Source organism: Penicillium nucicola (assembly GCF_028828085.1).
Source record: "Penicillium nucicola strain IBT 29836 chromosome Unknown utg000006l, whole genome shotgun sequence".
NCBI lineage: Eukaryota > Fungi > Ascomycota > Eurotiomycetes > Eurotiales > Aspergillaceae > Penicillium > Penicillium nucicola.
In genome coordinates, this window is record NW_026643130.1 from 1726194 (window position 1) to 1750256 (window position 24063).

Consider the following 24063-nt stretch of genomic DNA (forward strand, 5'->3'; position numbering starts at 1 on the left):
TGGATTATTTTGATTTTAGATGTAGTCCGAAGATAGAGTTCTAATTTCAAAGTCTTGAGTTGATTCAATCAATAAATCTGGAACTATGTAATTTCCTCCCGGAAAGTCAATTCCCAACACGAGGCTATTGCTTGCCGTAAGTAGCCAGCGCCTTGTCAATGATATCCGCTGCCCAGAGACACTTCTCATCCTGGAATTGGGGTGTGATTACTTGGATGGCACAAGGTGCACCATCGACTTCGTCGGGGATATCTAATTTCAATCAGCATTATAGTTAGGATGGAATAAGTACAAGAAGGACATACAGCTTGGCTGGACATCATCCAAAGCACTCATCGGCTCCGGATCAAGTTCTTTGGATGCTTTCCCGTATGGAATAATGCACGCAGGATACTAAATTCAATGATCAGTGTTGTCCTCCACATGAAAGGCAAAAAGGAGAGTAAACACGAAAGACTCACATCCAACAAGTTCCACGGAACAGTATAGGGAGGCCACCCATAGGTATCAAAGCCAACCGCAGTATTCTGAGCCCCTGGAGCCAAGAGAACATCAAGCTTCTGATCAACCCAAGTCTGCCGCCAAGCATCACAAACCCGCGCCCTGGCCGCATACAACCCCAGAATCGTATCAAATGGCTCCAGACCCTGTTCAACAGGGAAAGAACCAGAAAACATAGGCGTAACACCTTTAGCCAAAGATGCCACAACAGGCTCACCAGCCTCCGCAATGAGATCCGTATGCGGCCCATAGATCAAATATTGAAACGCCAGACGCGAAGCATAAGACAAACTGAGCAATTCATCCCCAGCAGCAGCACGAAGCCGAACAATCCGATGTCCAGCCTGAGTCAAAGCCTCAACCGCAGACTCCAAAGCCCGCTTCACAGGCGGATGAAGCGGGAACTGCTGGTCCTCACCCAGGACACCAATCGTCAAGCCCCCATTCGCCGTATCATTGATACCACGCGGGATGCCCTGCCAGGGCACACTAACAGCACTGGAATCATACTCCCAAGCACGGCCATCACCAACAACAGCACTCATCAACAACTTCAAATCAGCAATACTGTGCGCCAGCGGCCCAGCAGCAGGAATCAGTCCGGGCATGCCCTCGATCGCGCCGGATACCTGCCCGCCGAACGGGATGCGGTTGACTGTCGGCTTGAAGCCATACACGCCGCAGCACAAAGCCGGTATGCGGATCGAGCCGGCGATGTCGGTTCCTATTCCTAGGATGGATCCACGGAATGAGACGAGGGCGCCTTCGCCGCCGCTGGAGCCGCCGGCTGTGAGGTTTGTTTTCTGGGGGTTCAAGGTGCGGCCGAAGATGTTGTTTTCGGAGTCTGCCGTCTGAGTATGGTTAGATTCTGGTGTGGGCTGAGGTGGGGGGTTATGCGCGTGTCAGTGAGTCCTTACCATCATTGTCTGGGGGATGTTTGTCTTAACATAGAGTACCGCTCCGAGCTGCAAGAGCATCTTCACGAGCGCGGAGCTCGTTTTCGACGGGCCGTCTTTGAGGAGAGCGACATATCCAACTGTGGCCTGTGTGCCCTCGACACAGAAACTGTCTTTCAGACTGATCGGTAGGCCGTGGAGAGGTCCAATCGGTTTTCCTTCTCGTTGGAGGTATTCATCGAGATACTTGGCGCGCTCGAGTGCCGCTGGAAAGAATGTCTCTGTCAGACAGGATAACTGCAAGTGGTGGAATGACGGATTAGCAATGCTCGAATGTTTTAGCATGCGGTGGGCATCGATCCACTTACAACTTGCTGCGCGATAGCAGCCCGTTTACAAAATGCAGTTGTGACATCCAATGCAGTTACACGGCCCGAGGCTAACTTGACCAATAATTGACTGGCTGTATAGTTCTCTGTAATATCCAACTCGTTTTCAGACAGAAGTCCGCTGCGACGGGGCAGGTCGTACTCCAACAGTTGGGGCGGGAGATCGGTCAGAACGTCCCCGCTCAGAATCCATTCGCGGGGGATCTTCTGTTGACATTCGCTTTGCTTTTGCGCGACGAGGTCTTGCCAGGTCGGGGGTGTCGAGTTGGATGCCATTGTTGTAAACTGAAAGATATGGTGAATATAGATAGATGCTGTGTGTTGTGTTTATGTAGTTCTGCGTGTTGGGTTGGCCGTTTTGGCCTGAGCGCCGATCACAGAGAGTGTGTCGACCTGCCTATTCGGGATAGCTAGGGTTGTAGCCGAGGGGAGGGGTTGATGTGGTGTTGGTTCCTGCATATTGTGATCGCGAGTTAGCTTTATTTCTTCTCTTTATCTGCGGCTGATGTGTCGGCACTTGTCCTCGCTTGTACAAGACAGCGAATTGAACCGATATGAACTATCTTACGAGATTCTATGGCGAAGATACACGAGCGAAGTCGGGACATCTAACATTCTATTCACAGGTACTATGCCCCTTGTCGGCTAAATCTTCATATTCTATCTAGCTACAACATTCTCAGGCTTGGTACCCGGGAAATTGGTCAAATGATACGCATCAATCCAGATCTTTTCGTCCTGGCAGCACATGACCCCCAAACAGACCAATCCATTCAACCAATTATACGGGCCCGGCCCAGCCTCAATACGCAAGTGAGAGAAGAATTCCACATCATCCTGAGAAACAGTCGCAGGCGGAACAAAAAGCGGATTCTCCTCGACCGATCTGGCATATTCTGTCCCCGGTCCTGGACGGTACAGGCCGTGAGCGCGAATGTAGAGGTAATAGTTGTCGGAAGTACGAACAGTGTACCGGGCATCTAAAGTCATAGACTGTGATTGTAGAATTAGCCGGTTATTGTGAGTCTGCTGGTTGACCCAAAAATGCAAAGGAGATGATAGAAACTTACATGTGTGCCCTTCACAACTGTTGCCCAGTCCGCGCCTCCCAGCTTTAGAATTTCGCCCTCGATTCCGGGGCCTTTGAGACTGCCACCTGCGATATTTGCGATGCTGCGAATGGTATCGCCGTTGTGGGGAGCTCCAAGCTCGTGCTCCTCGGTCGAGCATTCTAGTCTATAGAGCCAGGATAGAGATGGTTGACGCATGGTAGGGCCATTGGGGAAGATGCCGTTTCCGGGGGAGTCGATATGAGACATTGGAGATATGAATGCAAGTTGGATGTACAATGTAGATGTGAGTTTGGGGGAGTGAAGATATGAGTTTCCATACTATTTATATGAGCGTGAAGCTCATGCTTACCAGACATTACCCAGACCTTGTATTTTTCCTTTCTTTTCAAGTACGTATCTGGTGCCGCTTTTTAACCATTGAGTAAATTTGAGCACGTCTCTTAGTATGTGACTGTTGGACTATTAACAAAAGGAAAGATGTTGTTGAGGTTCATGTTCCAATACAAAGCAGGTTTTGTAAAGTTCGAAATCGAAATAATTGCAGGGAAAGATTAATTTTCATTTCACTATTTTCAAGGGAACTTCCAGACTCCGATGATCTTTAAGCAGCCCGTGCCTCCAATTCCAAAAGCGAGCGTGCAGCGTCAACAACAGTGTCCTGAAGTTTATGATACTGAATGCCCAAGATCTTCTGCGACTTGGAAGTGTCCACAGTGTAGACATTAGAGGGAACAGCGCCAGTGCCAGTGTTTCCAATAGGGACACGGGCTCGAATTTCCGGGATATTCTCTCGCAAAGCATCGACAAATTGCTGGTAGGTGAAATTACCAGAGCAGACAAAGAACCGCTCACCACCGGCCTCAGAGACCTGGAATGCACGCAGATGCGCCATGGCAACATCCCGAACATCCACAAAGGACCAGAACATGTTGCCAGGGACGGCATCAGAGGATTTACCCCGAGGCGAAATAAGGCGGTAGATATCCGAGGAAGAAGTATTGAGTTTTTCCAAACTGGCAGTAGCATTGATGTTCGGGCCGTACACCATCGGGGGAAGGATTGTCGCAAGATCAAAGCTCGGCTTCTTCTCCTTGACAAAGTCCCAAGCGGCACGCTCAGCCAACGCCTTTGCTGTCGAGTAGGCGAGCCCAGCAGGCGTCCCTGGCGCTGCTACGACTTCGTAGGGTGTCAGGTTCCAATCGGCTTCAGAGTAGACGTGGCCTGGCCACGTGCCCTTGCTGTAGTTGGCCATGGCGGCAAAAGATGAAGTGATGACAACGCGGCTCACAGTAGGAGCGTGATTGTGTACGGAATTGAGGATGTTGAGAGTTCCATCAATGGCAGGGCGGAGCAGATCACGCTCGTTGTCTTCGACATTGAATATCTGGAATGGTGCTGCCGTGTGGATCACACCTTGGACACCTTGGACCGCTTCGTCGAAGGCCCCGGGCTGAGCGATATCTTCCACAATTGCAAAGCTTAGCTGAGCGGCGTACTGAGGAAAACTGTCCCTGACTGCCTCGGCGGTTGCGGTTGATCGGACTGTTCCTCGAACCTTGTAGCCGGCACGAAGGAAGTCTGCCACGATATGAGTGGCAATAAAGCCGGAGGCTCCAGTGATGAGAATCAATTGGTCTTGGGTCTGTGACATTTTTGTGTAGATACTGTATAGAGAAGATATCTAAAGAAGATTATGTGTATCCCAGCATCTCTTATATACAACTTCATATCCAACATCCCAAGCGGACAATAGAGACGGAGTTGACGGAGTTAAGATCGACGGGAGTGGAGCCAGCCAAGGGTTCTTGACAACTTTACCCTCCTGCGGGATCCTACTACTGTCCGTACTTCCATAATTCTAATTCTTGACACTGTAATTCATCAGTCTCTCGGGGAGACTGTTGTCCCGAGTGGGTCTTGGTAGGAAATTCCCATCGGCCGACGAGACGTTGACGAAAGGTGGAGCCAATTGGGATTGCGAGAATCTGCTAAGCTTCTTAGATTGACAGCTTTTGATCTCATGGATCGGCCGAAAAGCTAAACCAACTATGTCATCTGATAGGACATAGAACGGAGTTACTGTGAGACATGGCCATCTCAATGTGCTATAATTTACTACAGTGCAGCTGAGTTGGACAAAAAAGCGATTTGGCTATGTAATCCCTTCGGCCGAAAAGACCCGTATGCTTTATATCCACGTATAGTGCCTGTAGTTAAGAACGGGTTTGGTAGAATTTCAGGTCTAATTCCGTGAGCGAGTATTCTTTTGCGGGTTTGGAAATCCCGTAATCACATTTTAAGACGCCTGAGCTTGCGGTATGTCATCGATGTCATGGAATGTACCGGAATCTTGTCAACTGGCTAATTATTTTAGGCGAACATGATTGGTCGATCCTTAAGAGACTACTCATGAATCAAACCAAACTTGATGAGTTAGAATAGACTGGAACAAGTCTAGAGCTTGTTGATACTAATCCAGCTGGTCGGTCTAGGGAAACAAGGAATTGATTTTATACAGCGCGCCAATGTATCTATTGGCAGGCAGTGTGAGAACCGTATGTGGAAATATTAGAACCATGAACTGAGGTCATTGCTCTGACTGCTTCAAAGACCTGTAGAATCCAAAGCTAAATAATACATAGCGTATATATCCTTGTTTTTCTGAGACTACATGAATATCAGACTCTGTGACATTGGGCTGCTGAACAAGTCCCCAGACTAAGACATACCGAGAGAGCCTTAGCTCAATAGCCCTCCTTAAAGCGGCAGCTTAAATACAGAGCCATCGTCACGCATCTTACACAGTAGATTACACAGTCGAGAACAGGCGGAGAGTCGAACCATCGAGATAAACAATCCCTTATCTTTTCCCCGCAATCTCCCCAAAAGGGAAGGTGGACCCACCGGCATGTTTGCCAGTTGAACTTGGCACTTGGCTATCGTCAGTCCAGTCCCGGGGATATTCTATAGTATATTCCACAGTGAAAAGACAGAACAAGGAAAGTCCAGCAGCTAATATCTGATTCGTGCACAAACACATCTTCGACCCTATTTCAGCCCCAACTTCTGATCCTTGCTCTTCTGTTCAGTCTCACGGTGTACCATTTGACTCCAATCGTGATCCGTTATCGCCACCACTTCACTCATAGTTCAATTCCCAAAGGACTGAAGAGCATTACTCTACTCCTCTTTACATTCTCTCAACCCTCACCACCATGCCTTTCGCCACCGACATCCTCACAGACCCCTCACTCCCAGCCTATGTGCGCCAGCAAGCTCTAGACCGCATCCACGCAGACCCAGGAATCCCCAAGAACTCCACAACCTCCTCCTTCTGGATCCAACCAAAGCACGACTTCAGCCAAACCTCCTCAAAGCCCCTCCCCACCGAAACAGACATCGTCATCATCGGATCAGGAATCACAGGCGCATCCATCGCACGCACAATTCTGCAAGCCCGCAAGCCGCAAGCTGAATATTCAAATCCAGCGGTAGTGCTACTCGAAGCGCGGACAGTCTGCAGCGGAGCCACGGGGCGCAATGGAGGTCATATCCTCGAGACGGCAGATGAATATGCCGAGTTTGCTGATCAATTCGGCATTGATGATGCGCGGAAGCTTCTCAAATTCAGACTGGCGCATTTGAATGAGATGCTTGCTGTTGCTGAAGAATTGGGGATCAAGGAGGAGGCTCAGGCGCGCAAAGTGCAGTTTTTGAGTGCTTATTTTTCGGACGATACGTGGAAGGAGGCGTTGGAGAGAATGCGTCGCTTTAAGGAGGGTATGCCGAAAGAGGCTGCTGAGTGGACTTCTTATGAGGGCGATGATATTCCAAAGGTATGTTAAGGGAAATAAGGGAGCCCGTCTTGGGCTTTGGAGACGTCTTCTATGTGGTATACAACGATATCAAAACTGACACGGCATGTAGGAGTTCTGCCTCGCTCGCGCCAGAGGCATAGTCGCCGGTCCTGCGGGTGCTCTGTGGCCCTACAAGTTCGTGACTGGGATCTTGTCACGCCTGACAGCCGACTTTCCAAACGACTTCCGCATCGACGAAAACACACCTGTAACTGCCATTGAGGAAGATACATCCAGCGTTTCCCCACGCTACAAAGTCCAAACTAGCCGTGGCACTATCCTCGCCCGACACGTCCTTCATTGTACAAATGCACACGTTGCCCATCTAGTCCCCGGTCTCCGCGGACGCATAATCCCAGTCCGGGGCCAGATGTCCGCCCAAACCCCGGGCGACCAATTCCCCTGCCAAGCAAGCAAGCATTCCTGGCTGTTCAACTATGACCGCGGATTCGACTATCTGACCCAATTACCCGAGGGACAGATGATGCTCGGCGGGGGATTTGCAAAGAGCGAAAATGGCGGGTTATCTGATCTTGGGGTTTCAACGGACTCGGAAATGAGTCTTGATATTGATATTCACCTTTCGGGCTGCTTGAGCGCTGTCTTTGGGCGGAAGGACTGGGGCCGTGTACAGGGTGACCCTATTCAGGCTATGTGGACGGGGAATATGGCTTTCAGCTCGGATTCTTTTCCTTGGGTGGGACGGCTGCCTGGGGCTGTTACTGACCGTGCGGATCATGGTGATCAGGGCTCTGAGTGGGTTTGTGCTGCTTTTGGTGGTGAGGGCATGGTTCAGGCTTGGCTTTGTGGGAAGGCGCTTGCCATTATGTTGCTTGAGCGGGACGGTGTGTTGGTTGGCGGTGCTGCTGATCTTTCGTGGTTCCCTGAGCAGTTGCGTGTCTCTGGGAAGCGGTTTGGTGTTACGGAGTTGCCCAAGGAGGCTGTTTTGGAGCGTCAGCGGGCTACGTTATAGGTAGGCCACGTTGAGTTTGCGTCGAAGGGATTATTAGTATTTGGTCTTTGATGCTCAAGATTGACTTGACATTAATTCTATATTGGTTCTATCGGTTCATATTTTGCTGCTTGCAATATAGACCCACTGGGTACATTTCTGATAGAAAGTTGGTCAATTTAGGCATTCGAAGTAGGGTATAATGTCTCATTTCATCTCAAATCCTCTATGTGACTCTAAAAAGTAGTCACCAAGGTGCCCAGAAGATTAAATACAATATTGGCAAAGTTCTAGAATAGACCACAAGCTCCGAAGAAAGAACAGTAAATATATACATAAGTGGCGTATCAAAAGCAAACATAAATCTCAAGTAATCATTCAACTCAAAGTCGCAAGGCCACTACTATCAACATTTCCATATATCCATTGACTGAAGTTGCTGGGAGCAGCCTGGTTGCACGGAATACCAGAGTTCTTCTGACCAAGGACATTAGAGCACTGGAAGATCTCGTGATGAACATCAGTGCCAAAGTAAGGCAGACCAAGCGAAGCATTCACGCTGGTGATGTTCACATTTTCAAACGTGACATTGGGACAGGGACGTTCATCGGAACAATACATCGACGCAGCGATGTTGAAGCGGGATGTACCACGAATGTCCTGCCACTTCACATCCTCCACCTGCAGCTTGGACGTGTTACAGCCCTTGTCGGAGTTGGCCGAGTAAACACACTGCGAGAGTTGGATGGGAAGCCCGACGTTCTCCATGGTGAAGTTGCGGAAGGTGACGTTCTTCACGAGGCCGGTGCCGCCGCCACCCCAGTCGCCGTTGCTGGGAGTGTAGATGCGTGTTCCCTGCCAGGTCTTGATATATGCGCCATCCATGGCGTTCTTGATGTGGACGTTCTCAAAGGTGGTGTTGAGGTTGTAGTCCGGTGTCTCGGGGTACTGGCCAATAGAACCAATGGTGATTCCAGTGCCTCCTTCGCAGTAAACGTTCTTGACGTGGAAGTTGGTGGTGTTGCCCTTTGCGGCAATGCAATCATCGCCCATGATGATAGTGGCATTCTCTACGAGAATCGAGTCACTCTTCCAGGAGTCGAAACCGTCGGTGTTCATAGTGCCCCATTTGCTGTCGCTGGTGGCGTTGACGAACAAGTTGGTAAAGGTCACATTTTTGCTGTCCCAGACAAAGGTGGCCCAGAACTGCGGCTGAATCACTTTCAAGCTATCGACGAAAAGGTTTGTCGAGTTGTAGAAGGTAATACTCATTGGCCGCCCGGGCTGGTTCGACTCGTTTCTGTTGGCGTTATACCAATCTTGGCCCTGGCCGTTGTAAAAGCCGCCCTCGCCATAGAAGTTGACATTGGTACCTCCGAAAAGCCATGCAGTGACTTGATCCTGCAGAACAACGCTGATGGCATGGGTTCGCCAGTATGGGATGTTGGTGGAGAAGCGTAGTTCTCCGCGGAGATGGACATCACAGTTCAACAGGTTGGTTGTGTTGAGGACGGTGTTGACATGAAACAAGTTCTTGGTGAAAATCACTGTGCCATTGGTACCACATGTCTCAAAGGCTTCCTGAATTGAAGGTGCATCGTCAACGGCTTGTCCGCGGTGAACAAGCGATTCGGGGTACAAGGTGCATGTTGTGCCTTCGTTGACGACCCAGGCCTTGACTACTGTCACCCAAAGGGCAACAACCCAAAAATTGAAATTCATGGTTGATATGAGCTTCAATGACTGCAGATTGAAGTTTCAGGGCATACAAAAAGCCGAGACCTCAAGCGGAAAAAAGCCTCTTTTATAGTTCCGTATGGAAGAGGAAAACCCCCACAAACCAGAGTGACATCATAACCCCAGAGTTTTCGCAGGTTAAGCTAATATCCGCTCATTCAGTATGAGCAATTAATCTAGGCTGTTCAGGCGCAACTCTGGAGAAGGCGGCTATTGACAAGAAGATTAGAATGCCGAACCCAGGCGGAGTATGGGGAGTATGGGGAGCATGGGGGACGCCCATTGCTTGACCATTGGCGTTCAATGCTTAGCTTCGGAACATTGCTTGGCTTGGACACCCCAATTAGTATGTAGAATGACGATCTTGAGTCGTGCAGCCATTGGATTCGCTGATCGTCATTTCACGGCCCGAAAATGTCTGCAGCTCGGGTGCAGGCAATTGAAATGTCCAAAATAAGGCAAAACTACGGGTTTCTCCGTCGTCCGGTATCCCACGTCCCGAGTTATGTTAGGAAGACGTTGGGGGTTTGGAGGTAGAGGTTCGGTTGATGCCCGAGACTGGTCCCGAAAGCCCGGGGAATTATCCGTTTAGCCACTTGTCTGGCTGTGGGGTGTTTATTCACCGGCATGTCGGCGTATCAAAGGTGAAAACCCTATAGTTTCCGTAAAAGGTGGAAATATGACATAACGTCAAAGGAAGAAGAGTGCCTTAATTAAAGCTAACTGTCTGCGCCAGGACAGACAACTCTCGGAGTGCGCAACCCTAACTAAATTATCCGATGAAATCCCAATATCCTCAAGAACCCAAACCCGATATCACCCAAATCTCCATTTGTGTCACTCCAATCAATAGTCCCTCACGTCAAAACTCCATCACTGTGGACCAGTATGCCCATGTTTCTCAACAATGTCGCGATATCGTCCGGCAAGCGCACGACGGGCGTCTTTACCCCAAATAACCATAGGAACAATAGTCAGTGTAACACCGACGCTGATAAAACCACATGTTATGAACATGTTCTGAAGGCCGTTGCTTTGGATCCACGGTGATATCGCAAAGGGGATCCCGATACTGACTGCGTTGCGCATGAATGCGATGGCGGTAAAGGCTTCACCAGTCATCTGAGCAGATGAGACTGTCAGCAAGGGGCAGAGGGTAACAAAGGGAAGTAAAAGACCGAAAGAAACACTTACACCATGGTAACTATCCATTACAAGGACAAGTGCCGCGTCGCTGATACTACCCAGTCCGAATCCGAAGAGAGCACCCGCCACGCTGGGATAGATCCAATGCATACCCTATAGTTTGAATATCATAAATCAGCAAATGTGGAGAAAATACAAATGACAGATGGAGGTATGCAATGCAGTCTTACCCGGGAAATTGTGACACCGAACATGATCAAGCCACCAGCCATGAGAATAGCCGGAAGATGCAGGATGTAAAGACGCATTTCAGGCTCATAGTTTCCCTTGTTTCGCCGGGAGAAGTACAGAATTGACTTGTCGCCTAGAACGCCGCCATAGACTGCACCAAGCACGTTGCCGATGAATGGACCGACGCTCATGAATCCGATCTGTTCGGGCGTGAAGTTGTAGGGCGGTAGTGGGAATGTGAGTGCTAGTACATTGGATAAAATGGTAAGCCAGACGACGCCTGCTGCGTATTGGAGCGCGGCGAATGCGACGGCTGGGAAGATGAACACGCGGAATGGGCGATAGAAATGGGGCCAGATTGGTTCCGGCGTCGGCGTTATGAATGCTAGTCTCTTTTTCCATGAGTTGCGTGGAATTGTTAGGTCAATGTGATGGCCAAGGGTGCTAGATTCCATGGCCGAGTTGACTTTCTGGGCCGCTGTCGTGGTATCTCCTTTGTCTTGCTGTTTATTTTTATGCTGGGAGGATATCTCGTTTGTTTCGTTCTCGTCTTCGACAGCACTGGTTCTTCCTGTGAACAGAGGAACATATTTTGTTTCCTCGTACAGAAAGCAAAAGCAGAGGAACAGTACGACATTGAAAATACCCATGGTCTGATAGGACATCCGCCATCCTTGTCTGGTAGCTTGGGTGCCGGCTGCCATGGGGGTCAAGAAACTCTGTTGTAGATAGTGTGAGCGCAGATTGACTATGGATGTATGGATGTATAAGATCCTGCCGAGGGAGAGAAACGTACACCAATCATGACGCATGTCATATATAGACCATTCATCGATCCACGATGATGAACAAAGAACAGGTCGGCTATCTGTACAAAGTTAGTCCATAACTCATTCAAAACACCGACGTATCTAAATTGCCCTCACAGTAATCTCAGCAATGGATTCATTGGTAGCACCAGCCAAACCTTGAAGCAGGTTCGTCACATATAACTCCGCCAGACTGTTCATTCTCGATGTCCAAAAGGAAGTTATCAGCATCAAGGCAGTAGAGACAATATAGACCGGCCTTCGGCCGTACTTCTTCGCGAAAGGAATGAAGAAGATACATCCGGTAGCCAGGCCGACAAAATTGACCGACATGGCTTGATTGAGCTCTGTGTACGTCACTTCGAGATCCACGGCCATTTGCTGCCAGAATATGGCTTGAATCGATAGTCTAATAAAATAGAAAATCAGTATACAATATCAATGGATCATATTTTAACACTCACGCGGTGAAGATGATGATTGTCATTGCTAGAACAATGGTGAAATTGACCGACTTTCGCAGTGTGGTCCAGTTCTAGATGTCATGCTGTTAATCAAAACTCCATGAACCCTTGAAGAGCAGCTTACCAATGGCTCGTTAGGATCGTTTGACGGAATTGGGTCGAGCATTACAACCCGCTGGCCGTGCTCATCTGACTCATCGTCTAGACAAAACACTGCATGTCAGTAAAACTTCACTCGTGTAAGGCCAGGGTCGAAGTACCTCGAATCAATTTGAAGGTTCCAGGAGGGAGATCCGGCTCATCCTCAAACGAGGATACATGGTGTATATCTGCCATCACTTGTATATATCAATGTAAACCAATGGTATCTCGCACTTGTGACCGATGCGAGCAAATCGTTAACGTGGCCTCAATAGATGGGTGATGAATAGAAGTGAAGCAGCCTGATAAAACGAGATCTTCTTGAACCGATTTCTTGTAATCAAAGACGACGTGGTGAGTCGCCTGATATATAGTCAAAAGCCAGTCCAGGTTGAGATGTGGTCAGTGTCTGCACATGATAGACACTCGATTTCTCTGGTCCAGGGCTGTAGATACACGAATCCAGCCAGGGCGATAAGCCATAATGGTTGTTCCGAGAAGAGTATCAAGCGAGCTGAACTATGTGACAGGAATGCGGAGAAGGCGATCGTAAGTGGATTGTGGCTTCAGATTGTCAACGACTTGATATCGGCAGCTCCTGAATGTTCTCCGGTGCGTCAACTTGCCTAATGAGGAATGGTATACGGTTAGACTCTGTGGATTCGGTGGCGAAGCGAGCTTTTACCCCGCGACATTGAACCACAAAAGGGATTTACTACTTTATATTATCTGGTAATTATTGAGGTAGGGCTATCGGCGTAGAACGAAGTATTCAACTGCCGAAGAATTAGGCGACTAAGATACAGCACGTATCATGAACTGAAAATAAGCGATAGACATAAAGGGGTGATAAGTACTTAGTTCAAGGCCTTATAAGCTGCCTGATTGACGACACTAAATAGATCATTGTACCAAGTCGTCACCAGTCACTATCTACACCCAATCCCCGGAACTGTTTCTGCTCAATTGCGTATCGTTAAACAAGATCTCAAGCCAGACCAATATCAGTTATCAACAAGCAGGATTGTCGATACAGACTTCAATCAAAACCATGCACCGCATTGACCAGACGGGTCTTGACCCGAAACGGCAGGTTGACACTACGTAGCTCTCCATTCCAAACACGAACTTCGCCTATCACGCCTCACTATAACTCATATCTGGGGAAGACCTCTTGGACCACAAGATCAGTTAATTGATTCATAATTGATACTCAAACTCAATAGCCTCGCCAGTACTTTCCATCTTGAGTAGATTCCCAAACCCTGATATCAACACGACTCTCTTCTATCCATGAACCTGTCACTCGCTTCCACACCATCGAGTCAAAATCTAAGAAAGATGTCTGCCACTTCAGTGGTGAAACTTGATCTTATTTCCATTCACAAGGGTAAGACTTTCCGTCCATACCAACAAGACAGGCTATACCAGATACTAATCCACGAGCCTCCCCACAGAGAGCTCTATATCAGCCATCGCACGAACAGTCCACCATGCATTCTCTTCCGATCCTTTGATCCGCTGGCTGCGCCCCAATGCTACCCCATGGACTGAACAACCTACCGACCGGGGTAGTTGGCAGTATCGGCGCATCCAACGGATAATGGTTGAAGGCGAGGTATACAGATCTGGAAATGTCAAACAGATGTTACAAAATTACCCTCAAAGGGCGAGAAGACAAATTTCAACTGATACCCCTGCAAACATCGTGACCGCGCTGCCGGAAAAAGAGCCAAAGATCTCCATGGAGGAAGATGCGACTCTCAATGCAAGCAGTGAAGATGCCGGTACCGTTGTCTTCTTGTTTCCTCCGCCGGGACGGGCACCATGGTCTTTGTCGCGCGTATGGGCTGCGTGTAAGCTGTGGGTGCTGGATTATCTGACACCAGCGCATGATAGTGGCGTGATAGATAAGGTAAAGCGAATATCTCAATTCTTTTCTCAGAGGGTCATTACTGGTGCTGATTTATGATACTATAGCGTGTGCAGGTTCTCATGCAGAAGCACGAGGAAAGTGTGAAGTTGTTGGAGGAGAATTTTCCTAGACAGAGACTGTGGTATCTGGAGGTTGTAGCTGTGCATCCCTCGTTACAGTCACGGGGACTCGGCGGGGGTGTGATGAGATGGATCTTGGATCATATTAAGGAAGAGCCGGTGTATTTGGAATGCACGCGACAAGAGAATGTTATGTTTTATGAGGGTTTTGGATTCAAGGTGGCCGAAGTGGTTGAGATGTTTGAGGATGGGTCTTATACAGATGGTGATCATGGTTTCAAGCATTGGGTTATGGTTCATCCAGGCAAGAATGCTAGTTAGGGAAATAAAATATAGTTGACCGATTCTTGGAAGATAAAATTGGGGTATCTGGTTAGATTATGCGGTAAAAGTAGCAGACCATCTCGAGAACGGCATCACAACAAACCCATCTCGAGTTCCTTCGACCGAGCCAGTTCATCTATATCAATATCTGAATCCCCATTTTGCCATAAATCTTCCAACAGACCCAATAAAATTTGGCATTGATGAGATTCTGCAAATGCTGCACGGATAATCTGCTGCCATTCTGGCCTGCGACACAGCACACTAGCTTCAGACCCGGCCATAAACATAGGGAAAATAGTCGCGTTCTTAATGAACGCATCTTCTTTTGGACGTTCAATAAATGCAAGACGCATTGCATCCAGACAAGCCATAATTCGCGTGACGAGCACCGTTGTATCTGCCGGGCACCGTGCTGGCTGTCGCCACGTGGAGATGCTGATCTCGCCTGCCCTGGGAAGCGCAGCCTTTACTCCTCTACGGAAAGCCAATATACCTGCTAGTTGATGTGCCTCCCAAAGATAACATTGTAGGAAGCTACCCGGTTCACCGGGCCAGTCCCAGAATGTCTGTTCGGTTGTCTCTGCTCCAATCCCAGCAAATATGTCAAGCAAAGTCCGTGGAATACCACTAACGGGCTCAATACCATACCTAGGAGCAGCTGGTTGACAATAGCGACGCCAGATGCCTATACGTGGACATTGACGGCCCACAGAAAAGCATGCCAGATCCATGACGCCCATAACCTCTAGCAGATGAATCCGGAAATGTGTAGGAGTAGACGGCCGATTCATATCGTTTAAGCCATGACTTTGCAGAATATTATGCATTCCTTCGAGATGCATAGTCCAAGGTAAGCCATGCATCAACTGGAAATGATGTTAGCTCATCAAGCCAATGTCAGGGTCTCGCGAAGGTGTATGGGGTGACGCACGCCGATGCTACACAGCAGTAGCCCCGAGGTCAGCGTGCCATCCGAAAGAACTGTACTACACGCCAGCTCTGACCGAAATATCCCCAGCGATTTATCGAAGTACTCGCAGAATTGCGGCGTAACAGAGCTTGTTAATGCAAGTTGGAAAGCAATGCAGATCGAATACAATGCGCTGGATTGTTGACAGAGTTGCGGAAGACGATCATGCAGCATACTATCACTTGCTGTTGTCGAATGGAGGGCATTGATGCCATCGTTCATGACTGTTCAGGGTCAGTAAAATAGACACATCCTGCCGTCTTCGCCAGTACTCGCATTTGTTGAACAGAACCTCATCTTCAACGACCTGCTCTCCATTTGCTGGACTGTGCTCCAAATCATGGCTTCCATCAGATCCTGTCCAACAATCAACACCAAAAAACAACCTCATCAATTGCGAAGCCATGACTGACCAGAAGGAGTGACCAGCCCCTCTAAATCTCGCTTCCTCAAGTCCCTCTGCCGACCCCTCGGCCTGCTCGGTGCAGAACCCTTAACGGGCTTATCAGCACCAGTAAGATGCCCGCGCGAGGCAATCCCACTACCCCAACGCAGCCGAACCTCGTAACCCTCGCACGCAACTCCCCGCTCAGCACAGTTCTGACACTCAGGGCGTGCGCTATCGCAGCGACGACGCCGTCGCTTGCATGTCCAACAACCTTGGTGGGAGCGGGTCGACATGCTGGATCGAGACTAACCTAGAGGTTTCGGTAAAGGGGAGAGGTCGAGTTTAAAATGAATGCGGGGAGTTGGGGAGATCGCGGCGATATTGGCAGCCGCGTCCGACTGCCCGATTGGGACGGGTATCTAACTGGGATAATTTGTCTCAATCTTCAGATTTGAATATATGCAAAGCTATCCTTCTTCTTCAGAAGTGATATTGCTTTTGCTGTCATTGATCATGTCGTTCCAACCACCTACTTCCAAATGCACTGCTTCCATCCCTGGTCTTGGAACAGTGGAAGGTCTCCAATTCGCCAATGGCGTACAACAATTCAGCGGCATTCCATATGCCCATCTTCCAAAGCGATGGACAAGATCAATTCTCAAGTCAGCATGGGACAATGGTTACCACGATGGCACCAAGCTAGGGTAATAACAGCAGCAGCCTAAACGAATGAATCGTTTTGCTGATCGGACCTATCTCTACAGGAATAATTGCCCAAGCCCTATAACCGAAGGCGATGATGCCGACGATCTAGTCCCAGTCCCACCGGCAGCACACTTCCAGGCTTCGCAGATCGTGGACGAACTATCCGGTCTAGTCATGAACATCGTGATTCCACACGCACCGAGACGAAACGATAACCCGCTTCCTGTAATGGTCTACATTCACGGCGGATCACTATTATACGGCGGTGCCAATCTACCCATCTTTGACGCAGTCAACGTCGTCTCGCACAGTATCACCATAGGATCACCGATCATCTGTATCAACTTCAATTACCGCGTGGGCATTGGCGGTTTCCTCGCCGGCAAGGCAATAGCCCAAGAACTGAACCAGGATGGCCATGCAGGGAGTGGAAATTTCGGGTTCACCGACCAGCAAGTCGCATTCGACTGGGTGCAAGCCTATATCGGGTTCTTGGGGGGCGATAAACAGAATGTCACCGCAGTGGGAGAATCAGCCGGCGGAATCTCAATCAGTAACCAGCTAGTGGCTGCGACACCACCGGTCTTTCACCGGGCTGTGTGCATGTCTGGGCTTTCGTCTGCTATTCCCGCATTCACGATGGAACAGCATGATCGTTTCTTCGGGGATGTTTGCCGCTATTTCCAGATTGATCCTGCCGGTCCAGACGCGCTGGACAGACTTCGTGATATCCCGCAACAGGAACTTGCAAATGCAACGCCAGCTATTCAAGGCGTGCCATCTGGAACAGGCAATCCTTGCATGGATGAATGGTTTTATCGTCCGGGTATTGACCCGCGGCAGATCCATGCGCCGCCGTCTTGGTTGAAGGGGTACATGATTGGAGATACATACCATGAAGGCGTGATTTTCCACATCAATCTTCTTCAGGAGAGTTATGCATCTATACGGCATATCTTGAAGACGCATATTAAGTCCAGTTCGCACGCTGATGAGATCCTATCTGCGTATGGTATCACCGAGGATCTAGTGCATGAAGCACTTCTCGAACGCGTAGAGCATATGTGCGGTGATGCAATTTTCAAAATTCCTAACTTCGTGATGATGCAGGAATGCATGCGCCAAAAGATCGTGGAGAACAATCTATTCCTCTACCATTTCGATCAGCGATCTCGGATTAAGAACGTTTTTGAGGGCACGGCGTATCATGCCCATGAACTGCTTTATCTTTTTGGGAATTTGGATAATGAGATGAACGAGGATGAGAAGACCATGGCGAGGGAGTTTGCATCTGCTTGGATTCGGTTTGTTAATGGCGCTGCGCCTTGGACGGCTGAGGGTGGGCGCAAATGGATGGTTTGGGGGCCTGACAGTCAGATGGGCGTCAAGAGCGAGGCCGATGATGAAGCTGTCAGAGACTATCAGAGGATAGAGATGGTGTTGCGGCTTGGGGATGGTAAGGCTTGGATGCAGTGGGTTGCTGCTATCGATGCGCTTGTCAATAGACGGAAGTTCTGACGCTGGCTTTGGTTGTTGGCAAGCATACATAACAAATACGTCCAATGTCAGAGCTCCGCTCCAATTGTAAAGGTTGACACTTTGGTATCTCTATCCTCCTGGATCGTAAAACTATTGCGGGGAGAAAATGAGGGAGACATTGACAACGAATCTAGCCCAAATGGACTACCAAATGCAATCAATTGAAGATCGTATCAAGTGTAGATAATCCTACAAAGTAAACAAACATAAAGAACCCACACACCTCGTCTAATGTAGCTCGTGCTTTTTACCCGGTCAAAAATGCGAAAACCATATCTGCAGTAGAAGAGAAAAAGAAAACAAAACGCAAATTCCCACAGGGGAATACTTGATAAAGATGGATATTACAAGATATAAGCGACCTCGTCAAGGTGGTACAGCTCGAGCTAACAGGCGAATGTTATCAACAAAGCCCTTGACAAGGTCCTCATATTGGTTCTTTGGATCGCCGGCCATGGCCAGTTGACCTTGGCGACGAATTTCAGCGGCAGAGACTTCAACTTCAAGCTCGTGCTCAAACTCATTCTTGTCCGGTTGTTGCTATAAGTGGTCAGAAGACTGATTTTGGGGATTGGGGGTGATACAGGAACTTGAGGGTGCTTACCTCGGATTTGGCTACTTGGGTCAGGTCCACCTGATATGCCAAATGGCTGTAGCTCATGCGATCTTTGTTGCGCTCGCCTCGTCCTGCAACATCTACCATAGTGAGGGTGCTGACATCTCCGGGGTATTCCATTTCGAGATTGACACTGACGCGCCAATCAACAGTTGTGCGTGGACTGCACACATCGATGTCGGCAACTCGACATTTAACAATTTTGGCGAGAACTTCTCCTGTGCGTTGGTCGGTGGTCACTCGGACTTTGGGTTTGTGTCGCGGGTTCAAGTTTTGACGGATGACGGGGGGAAGGTCAGATGCCTGAACCTCGTAAAAGGTATCACGCTCTTTCTTGTGCGCATAGGAGAGGGGGATTCGGGTCGGATTCTGTTGTGGCATTGACGCTTTGACGGTCTCGTTGAGGAAATTGTTCATGGCGCGGTGTTGTTCCTATTAATTTCAAGATTAGCGGTCAAGTTCTTGAGCTGCCCATGTCGAAGAACCATGTGGACGAAAACTTACGACAGTCATCGTACTCTCAAACGATGTCCGGAACCGGGCGCTCTCCCGGTTGATCACGCTCTCGGTGAGAATGGGGAGGTTAATCCTATCTCTGCTGTCCATATCGATAATGTGACCCAGTTTCGCCTCAACCTCAATGATTGCACCTTGACCAGCAGCTGCCGAGCCTGCGGGTCCTGCGTTGACATCAGTTCTCAACACCACATGTTTGAACAAGAAATCGCAAAGAGTCTTTGTAACTTCTTCATGTGGAATGAATCCAGTTATAGACGGCTCCCAAGGTCCGAGCGAACCTCCAGACTGCGAGGTACTTGATGGCGGGGCCGGCACGGGCGTTGGCCCGTTGGTACTCGGTGAAGCCACGGTAGGCGCTCTGGTGACTCGTGCAGAAGGTGTAACAGCCATTGTTGACGAGGAGCGTCTGCGTGCTGCCCAAGTCTCCTGTTGTGTTGGACGGGCATGCTTTGGAATTGGAGGGCGGGGATTTGGGATGAGCGGACATTTGCCTCTAGTGCGAGCCGACCTCTGAGCATAGATTGGAGGCTCATTGTATCTTCTCCTCTTTTGCTGAGGCTGTTGAGGCGCCGCATGAGACGCATTGTCGATTTCCATCTTCACAGGATGCACACCTCCGCGTGGACCTGCTGGTGAACTATTGACCTGGCTGCTCGGCGCAGTGGGAGAGGTAAACAAACCAGATCCTACTGAATTGTGTTTGGGTATCGTGGGACTATCGACCAATTCTCTATCTTCAGACGAGCGAGCTGGACCACTCGTTGCTGGTTCTGAAGTTCCGGCGATACTGTTGTGACGGGTAGATTGAGGACTGGCGCTCTCAATTTGCTCTCGCTTGAAGCCGAGTGAGGGAGGATGAGGTGTTGGCTCGGAGGGGCGAGAGCTGTACACTGATGAATGTCTCTGGGTCACAGGTGACTCGGTCTGAACGTGATCCCGGGTTTGAAATTCGTGCGCGACTCTCGGACTGGATAGGGGGTTGCGCGAGTCGTGACCGGAGGATGGTGGGCGAGCAGTCGATGACGACTGACGAGAGACAAAGGTAGGAGGAGGACCAAGTGGAGTACCCGGGACGGATCGATGGGCAGGTGAGAAGTGTTGCGAGGGGACAGCTTCCGGTGCAGCGGGCGGGCTGTCTCTAGGGCGGAAGGGGTCGGTTGGGGGCCGGGGGTTGGTCACAACCGATTGCAGAGAGTGAGAGCGTTGCTGGGCAAAATATGACTGCTGGTCTGGCTGCTGTGGTCCTGCGCTTAAAGACTGTGGTGTATAAGGCGATGCTAACGGGCCACTCGAGTGTTGGGGCTGTGATGGGTATCCCGACGCGCCAGACGGATCACGCGTTGCTGAACCGTAGGGTGTCGAGATGTGTGTAGGACTTTGACCGCGCGGAATCTGCACTGCTGTGTTTACCCCTGGGCCGTGATATTGCTGATATGGCGACTGGGCAGTGGTGTAAGGCGAGGTTTGGTCGGGGGAAGCGTGCAATGGTTGCAATGGGTGTTGAGGTGGATGAGCAGAATATTCGGAGTAGGAAGCTGATTTCTTTGTGCGTTTTGGGGGGGCTTGGGCGGAGATGGGCGAGCTGGTCGAGTTGTTGGGGGGTGGAGGATTGGAAGCGCCGGCGTCGCTGTTCATGATCGTGCGCAAATCCATCGTGACAGCACCCACTTCGGGATCACCGCACTAGCACTATTGTCGAAAATCACACGCGACAGGCGATTGCGACATTCAGACCTCGCGAGATGTCGTGAAGCAGGGACGGACAATGAGCGTGGATGGACAAAGAGGAAGGGAGAAGTTCGCGAACTGCGGAATCGCGCGAATCAGGGAGAGAGAGGATCATCGCCGCTTTAGGGAATTGGTTATAGAAAGGTCTACTGCGCGTGCTTGAGTAGATCTATTTGAAGCTTCAAAGATTCTGTAAATGCCTGTATATTTCTACGTTGGAGCTCTGAATGTCCAGAAAAATTGCCAAGTGTGGGAAACTAGAGCTTTTGAAGCATGATGCATTCAAATAAGTTGATATCATGACACCACCAAGGATGAAAATGAAGTCTCTTACATCCTACAGACTAAACAGAGCAGGTCTGGTTCTTGCCCTCTAACAGCGCTACGAATTCAAATGTTCAAATGTCTTCATCCAAGGGCATTGGAAAAGGCCAGGTGGGATTGTTCGAGGATCACGTGTTTATCAGATTACTCAGGACGCTATGCCCAATCCGGCTGGTCTCACCGTAGCACGCTAAGCCTATTCCAGAACTATATCTTTGCAACGAGACCTCATGCCAAAAGCTATTCTGACACGCTTCGCTCTTTACTAACAAATTGAATCAATCAAATAACCCTAGCCTAAATTCTCAAGGCATATCTTCAGCTTTGGGTCAGTAAATTTTCCCTATCCTAGTATTTAAACGTCAACTAACTTACAGGGCGACGTTTTTCCAGCTCTTTAAAGAGAACACTGGCGATTTATATTTACGCATAAGACACCCGAACGCCATCATTGCTCGACGTACGTATATATTTGAATTCTAGCAATAACACATTGCTGCAAAAAGCAACACATGCACATATTCGTGTTCAAGAATCAATCTCTCACGTCAACCCTATTATTAATGGAGGTGAACCCATCTCTAGCCAGTCGGATTTTTCTCTGACGTATCTTCAATCCTTTTCTTAATCCAAAGGAACATTCATGGTCACCGGTAACAAGCAGTTCTCTTAAGTTCTATTGCACATGCCAACATTGGTTTTGAGCATAGTTTTCTCCTCAAGTTGTGTCAGATGAGCCTACTATTGGGATAATGCTTTCGGCAAAACGAAGTCTGCCCAAAGTGTTCGCTGAATACGTCCGGTCCAGCTCCCAATAATTGTACACCTAAATGTGAGGACTCGGCTTCCCTTATAGCCGAATGAAATCATGTTTGAGCTCTCAGAGGCTCTCATTACCCGGTTTCATCATGTTCAACAGATCTGAGGGCTCAGCCGCATTGATCAGATCCCCCAACTGAACACCCAATGCTATCACGTAAGCTTTGGGGGGTTTAGTTCAATTGATTGCCGCCAGTGACATCTTCAACCCACTTCTCAATTATGTGACGGACAATCCCGCTGTCGAAATATTGCACTACCAGGAGGATTCCCTCTATCGTGCTTTCCGATATTTAGCTTTGTACCTCGATAACACCCATACAGAAATGTAGGATAAAAGCAGGCCTTCCATAATGGTAGTGTTGGAACGCACTCTCAATCTAATACACTCGTCAACTCACCTTACTCACTCACTAATATACTATGCTGTGAGAGGTCATCATAGAAGACCATGCTTGGCTCCAGGACATATTCACCGGGAGGGAAAACACGTGGGAAAACATTTTCCAGCTTTTTAATAAGTTCTAGCGTCTGTGTAGTAGTTTCCAATTCATCCTCAGCATCGCTATCAAGGTCATCACCTGCGGGATACTTCGCCAGTATTTCCTGGCAGTCATTCTTCGCAAAGGCAAGCCGAGCCTCTATCCAGTCTCGACTAGAGAAAAATGGGCCCCGTTTCACATTCTGACGGGCATGAGATCCGTAGAAAAGTCCCAGGGACACAGTTTGTCCTGTCTCTGGGACGGCGTTCATCAGGTATTCCGGACTGTCACTCACTATGCGCTGCCCAGCTGAAGTTTTGTCGTCAGCCGTCACTGATGGTGAGTAAATGCTCCCGATTCTCTTTCACTGATTTCTCCACAAGGATATGGAAATCCTGCGAATTTCTTGACCAAGTCTGACTTTGCCGCCATGGACAGACATTGCCATATGTCGGCGAGAGGATCCATTTGAACCCAGTCTCACTGTCGCGAGTAGCATTATAACTGATGATCTTAGGCGTTGAATATCTGTCACGTAGCGAATTCAATCCACCGTGGCCACTTCACTTCTAGTTTACAAACGGGGTCGAAAGGAAGAAAAACGCGCATAATAAGCGTTTCATCATCGAGCTAGACATGATGAATCTTGTTGAAGGCGCCCTTGGCAAGAAACCTGACTTGAGTTGTATTTGACGGACGCTGCGATTGAATTGTTTGCTCTACGGCGCCAATTTCAGGCTCGTAGGACCATTGGGCTTCTGGGCCAAATTTTCATCAGTCCAAAATAAATCTCGTATGTGGTGTGGTAGGTGGACCTTCACAAAGGCCCGGTCTAGTCAGCCTTGGAGGCACCTGGGCAGCCAAACAATAGCTGATTAACCGCTTTATCGAGAAATTATTCAACAAGAGGGTGAGCTTCTACTAGCTATGCAGGCTATTCAAAATGGTCACTATTAGCACTATGCACGACGTAGCGCCTAACTTCGCTATGGCCCGTAGTACTCTGCAGCGCCGTCCTGGAGATGCTAGATAGAGATCAACCAACCCTAGAGGTGATAGAATGTTCGATTAGAAATCGCAAACCAAGAATCAAGCCTTAATAGGGAGTTCGATCTCAAATAGTGTCGAAAGGAAATTATAAGACTTGAATGAGTACTGGTGCGTACGTGTGACGCTTGTGACGTTCAATGAGCCAAGTACTAAGCCTTGTAGGCTCTGTGCCTAATGCGGCTTAAGTTGTTCCTGCTCTAGTGGATCAGAATAAAATGAAGATTTCATATTTGACTATTTCCCGCCAACGTTGAGATCTGGTTCCGTAACGTTTCTCGCGGAGCTCGGAAGCCATCAGCCAACCGGATCACCCCAATATTCAAAACATCCGTGCCGAGCTCGGATACAATGAGGATACAAGCAATGTCGGCCCTAATTTTTCCTTCGACATTGGAAAATCAGAAA

The 24063-nt window shown here is 49.0% G+C and overlaps 11 protein-coding genes across 11 annotated transcripts; 3 read left to right on the plus strand and 8 right to left on the minus strand.

Annotated features, from left to right (window-relative positions):
• Positions 1–124: 124 nt before the first annotated feature.
• Positions 125–2062, minus strand: gmdB (general amidase GmdB; the record flags this gene model as incomplete). Its single annotated transcript, XM_057129036.1, has 5 exons — positions 125–252; positions 306–393; positions 462–1352; positions 1419–1694; positions 1766–2062. 5 exons carry the CDS (start codon positions 2060–2062, stop codon positions 125–127), a joined length of 1680 nt encoding a protein of 559 aa, XP_056983592.1.
• A 384-nt stretch (positions 2063–2446) lies between these two features.
• N7511_006660 (DUF3237 domain-containing protein) lies at positions 2447–3105 on the minus strand (the record flags this gene model as incomplete). Its single annotated transcript, XM_057129037.1, has 2 exons — positions 2447–2779; positions 2857–3105. 2 exons carry the CDS (start codon positions 3103–3105, stop codon positions 2447–2449), a joined length of 582 nt encoding a protein of 193 aa, XP_056983593.1.
• A 355-nt stretch (positions 3106–3460) lies between these two features.
• N7511_006661 (SDR family oxidoreductase) lies at positions 3461–4510 on the minus strand (the record flags this gene model as incomplete). Its single annotated transcript, XM_057129038.1, has 1 exon — positions 3461–4510. The coding sequence occupies one exon, from the start codon at positions 4508–4510 to the stop codon at positions 3461–3463; it is 1050 nt and encodes a 349-aa protein (XP_056983594.1).
• A 1564-nt stretch (positions 4511–6074) lies between these two features.
• Positions 6075–7689, plus strand: N7511_006662 (NAD(P)/FAD-dependent oxidoreductase; the record flags this gene model as incomplete). Its single annotated transcript, XM_057129039.1, has 2 exons — positions 6075–6695; positions 6787–7689. The coding sequence occupies 2 exons, from the start codon at positions 6075–6077 to the stop codon at positions 7687–7689; spliced, it is 1524 nt and encodes a 507-aa protein (XP_056983595.1).
• A 357-nt stretch (positions 7690–8046) lies between these two features.
• N7511_006663 (uncharacterized protein) lies at positions 8047–9390 on the minus strand (the record flags this gene model as incomplete). Its single annotated transcript, XM_057129040.1, has 1 exon — positions 8047–9390. One exon carries the CDS (start codon positions 9388–9390, stop codon positions 8047–8049), a length of 1344 nt encoding a protein of 447 aa, XP_056983596.1.
• Positions 9391–10278: 888 nt separating this feature from the next.
• N7511_006664 (putative MFS transporter) lies at positions 10279–12391 on the minus strand (the record flags this gene model as incomplete). The annotated part of the gene is made up of 8 exons (XM_057129041.1): positions 10279–10527; positions 10600–10704; positions 10782–11501; positions 11579–11650; positions 11709–12000; positions 12056–12126; positions 12180–12256; positions 12316–12391. 8 exons carry the CDS (start codon positions 12389–12391, stop codon positions 10279–10281), a joined length of 1662 nt encoding a protein of 553 aa, XP_056983597.1.
• Positions 12392–13940: 1549 nt separating this feature from the next.
• Positions 13941–14512, plus strand: N7511_006665 (GNAT family N-acetyltransferase; the record flags this gene model as incomplete). Its single annotated transcript, XM_057129042.1, has 2 exons — positions 13941–14111; positions 14177–14512. The coding sequence occupies 2 exons, from the start codon at positions 13941–13943 to the stop codon at positions 14510–14512; spliced, it is 507 nt and encodes a 168-aa protein (XP_056983598.1).
• A 95-nt stretch (positions 14513–14607) lies between these two features.
• On the minus strand, positions 14608–16169 carry N7511_006666 (Zn(II)2Cys6 transcription factor; the record flags this gene model as incomplete). Its single annotated transcript, XM_057129043.1, has 4 exons — positions 14608–15384; positions 15450–15712; positions 15765–15845; positions 15902–16169. 4 exons carry the CDS (start codon positions 16167–16169, stop codon positions 14608–14610), a joined length of 1389 nt encoding a protein of 462 aa, XP_056983599.1.
• Positions 16170–16389: 220 nt separating this feature from the next.
• Positions 16390–18099, plus strand: N7511_006667 (uncharacterized protein; the record flags this gene model as incomplete). The annotated part of the gene is made up of 2 exons (XM_057129044.1): positions 16390–16580; positions 16641–18099. The coding sequence occupies 2 exons, from the start codon at positions 16390–16392 to the stop codon at positions 18097–18099; spliced, it is 1650 nt and encodes a 549-aa protein (XP_056983600.1).
• Positions 18100–18486: 387 nt separating this feature from the next.
• On the minus strand, positions 18487–20908 carry triA (uncharacterized protein; the record flags this gene model as incomplete). The annotated part of the gene is made up of 3 exons (XM_057129045.1): positions 18487–18660; positions 18725–19168; positions 19241–20908. The coding sequence occupies 3 exons, from the start codon at positions 20906–20908 to the stop codon at positions 18487–18489; spliced, it is 2286 nt and encodes a 761-aa protein (XP_056983601.1).
• A 1391-nt stretch (positions 20909–22299) lies between these two features.
• N7511_006669 (Aminoglycoside phosphotransferase) lies at positions 22300–22879 on the minus strand (the record flags this gene model as incomplete). Its single annotated transcript, XM_057129046.1, has 2 exons — positions 22300–22400; positions 22549–22879. The coding sequence occupies 2 exons, from the start codon at positions 22877–22879 to the stop codon at positions 22300–22302; spliced, it is 432 nt and encodes a 143-aa protein (XP_056983602.1).
• Between the last annotated feature and the right edge of the window lie 1184 nt (positions 22880–24063).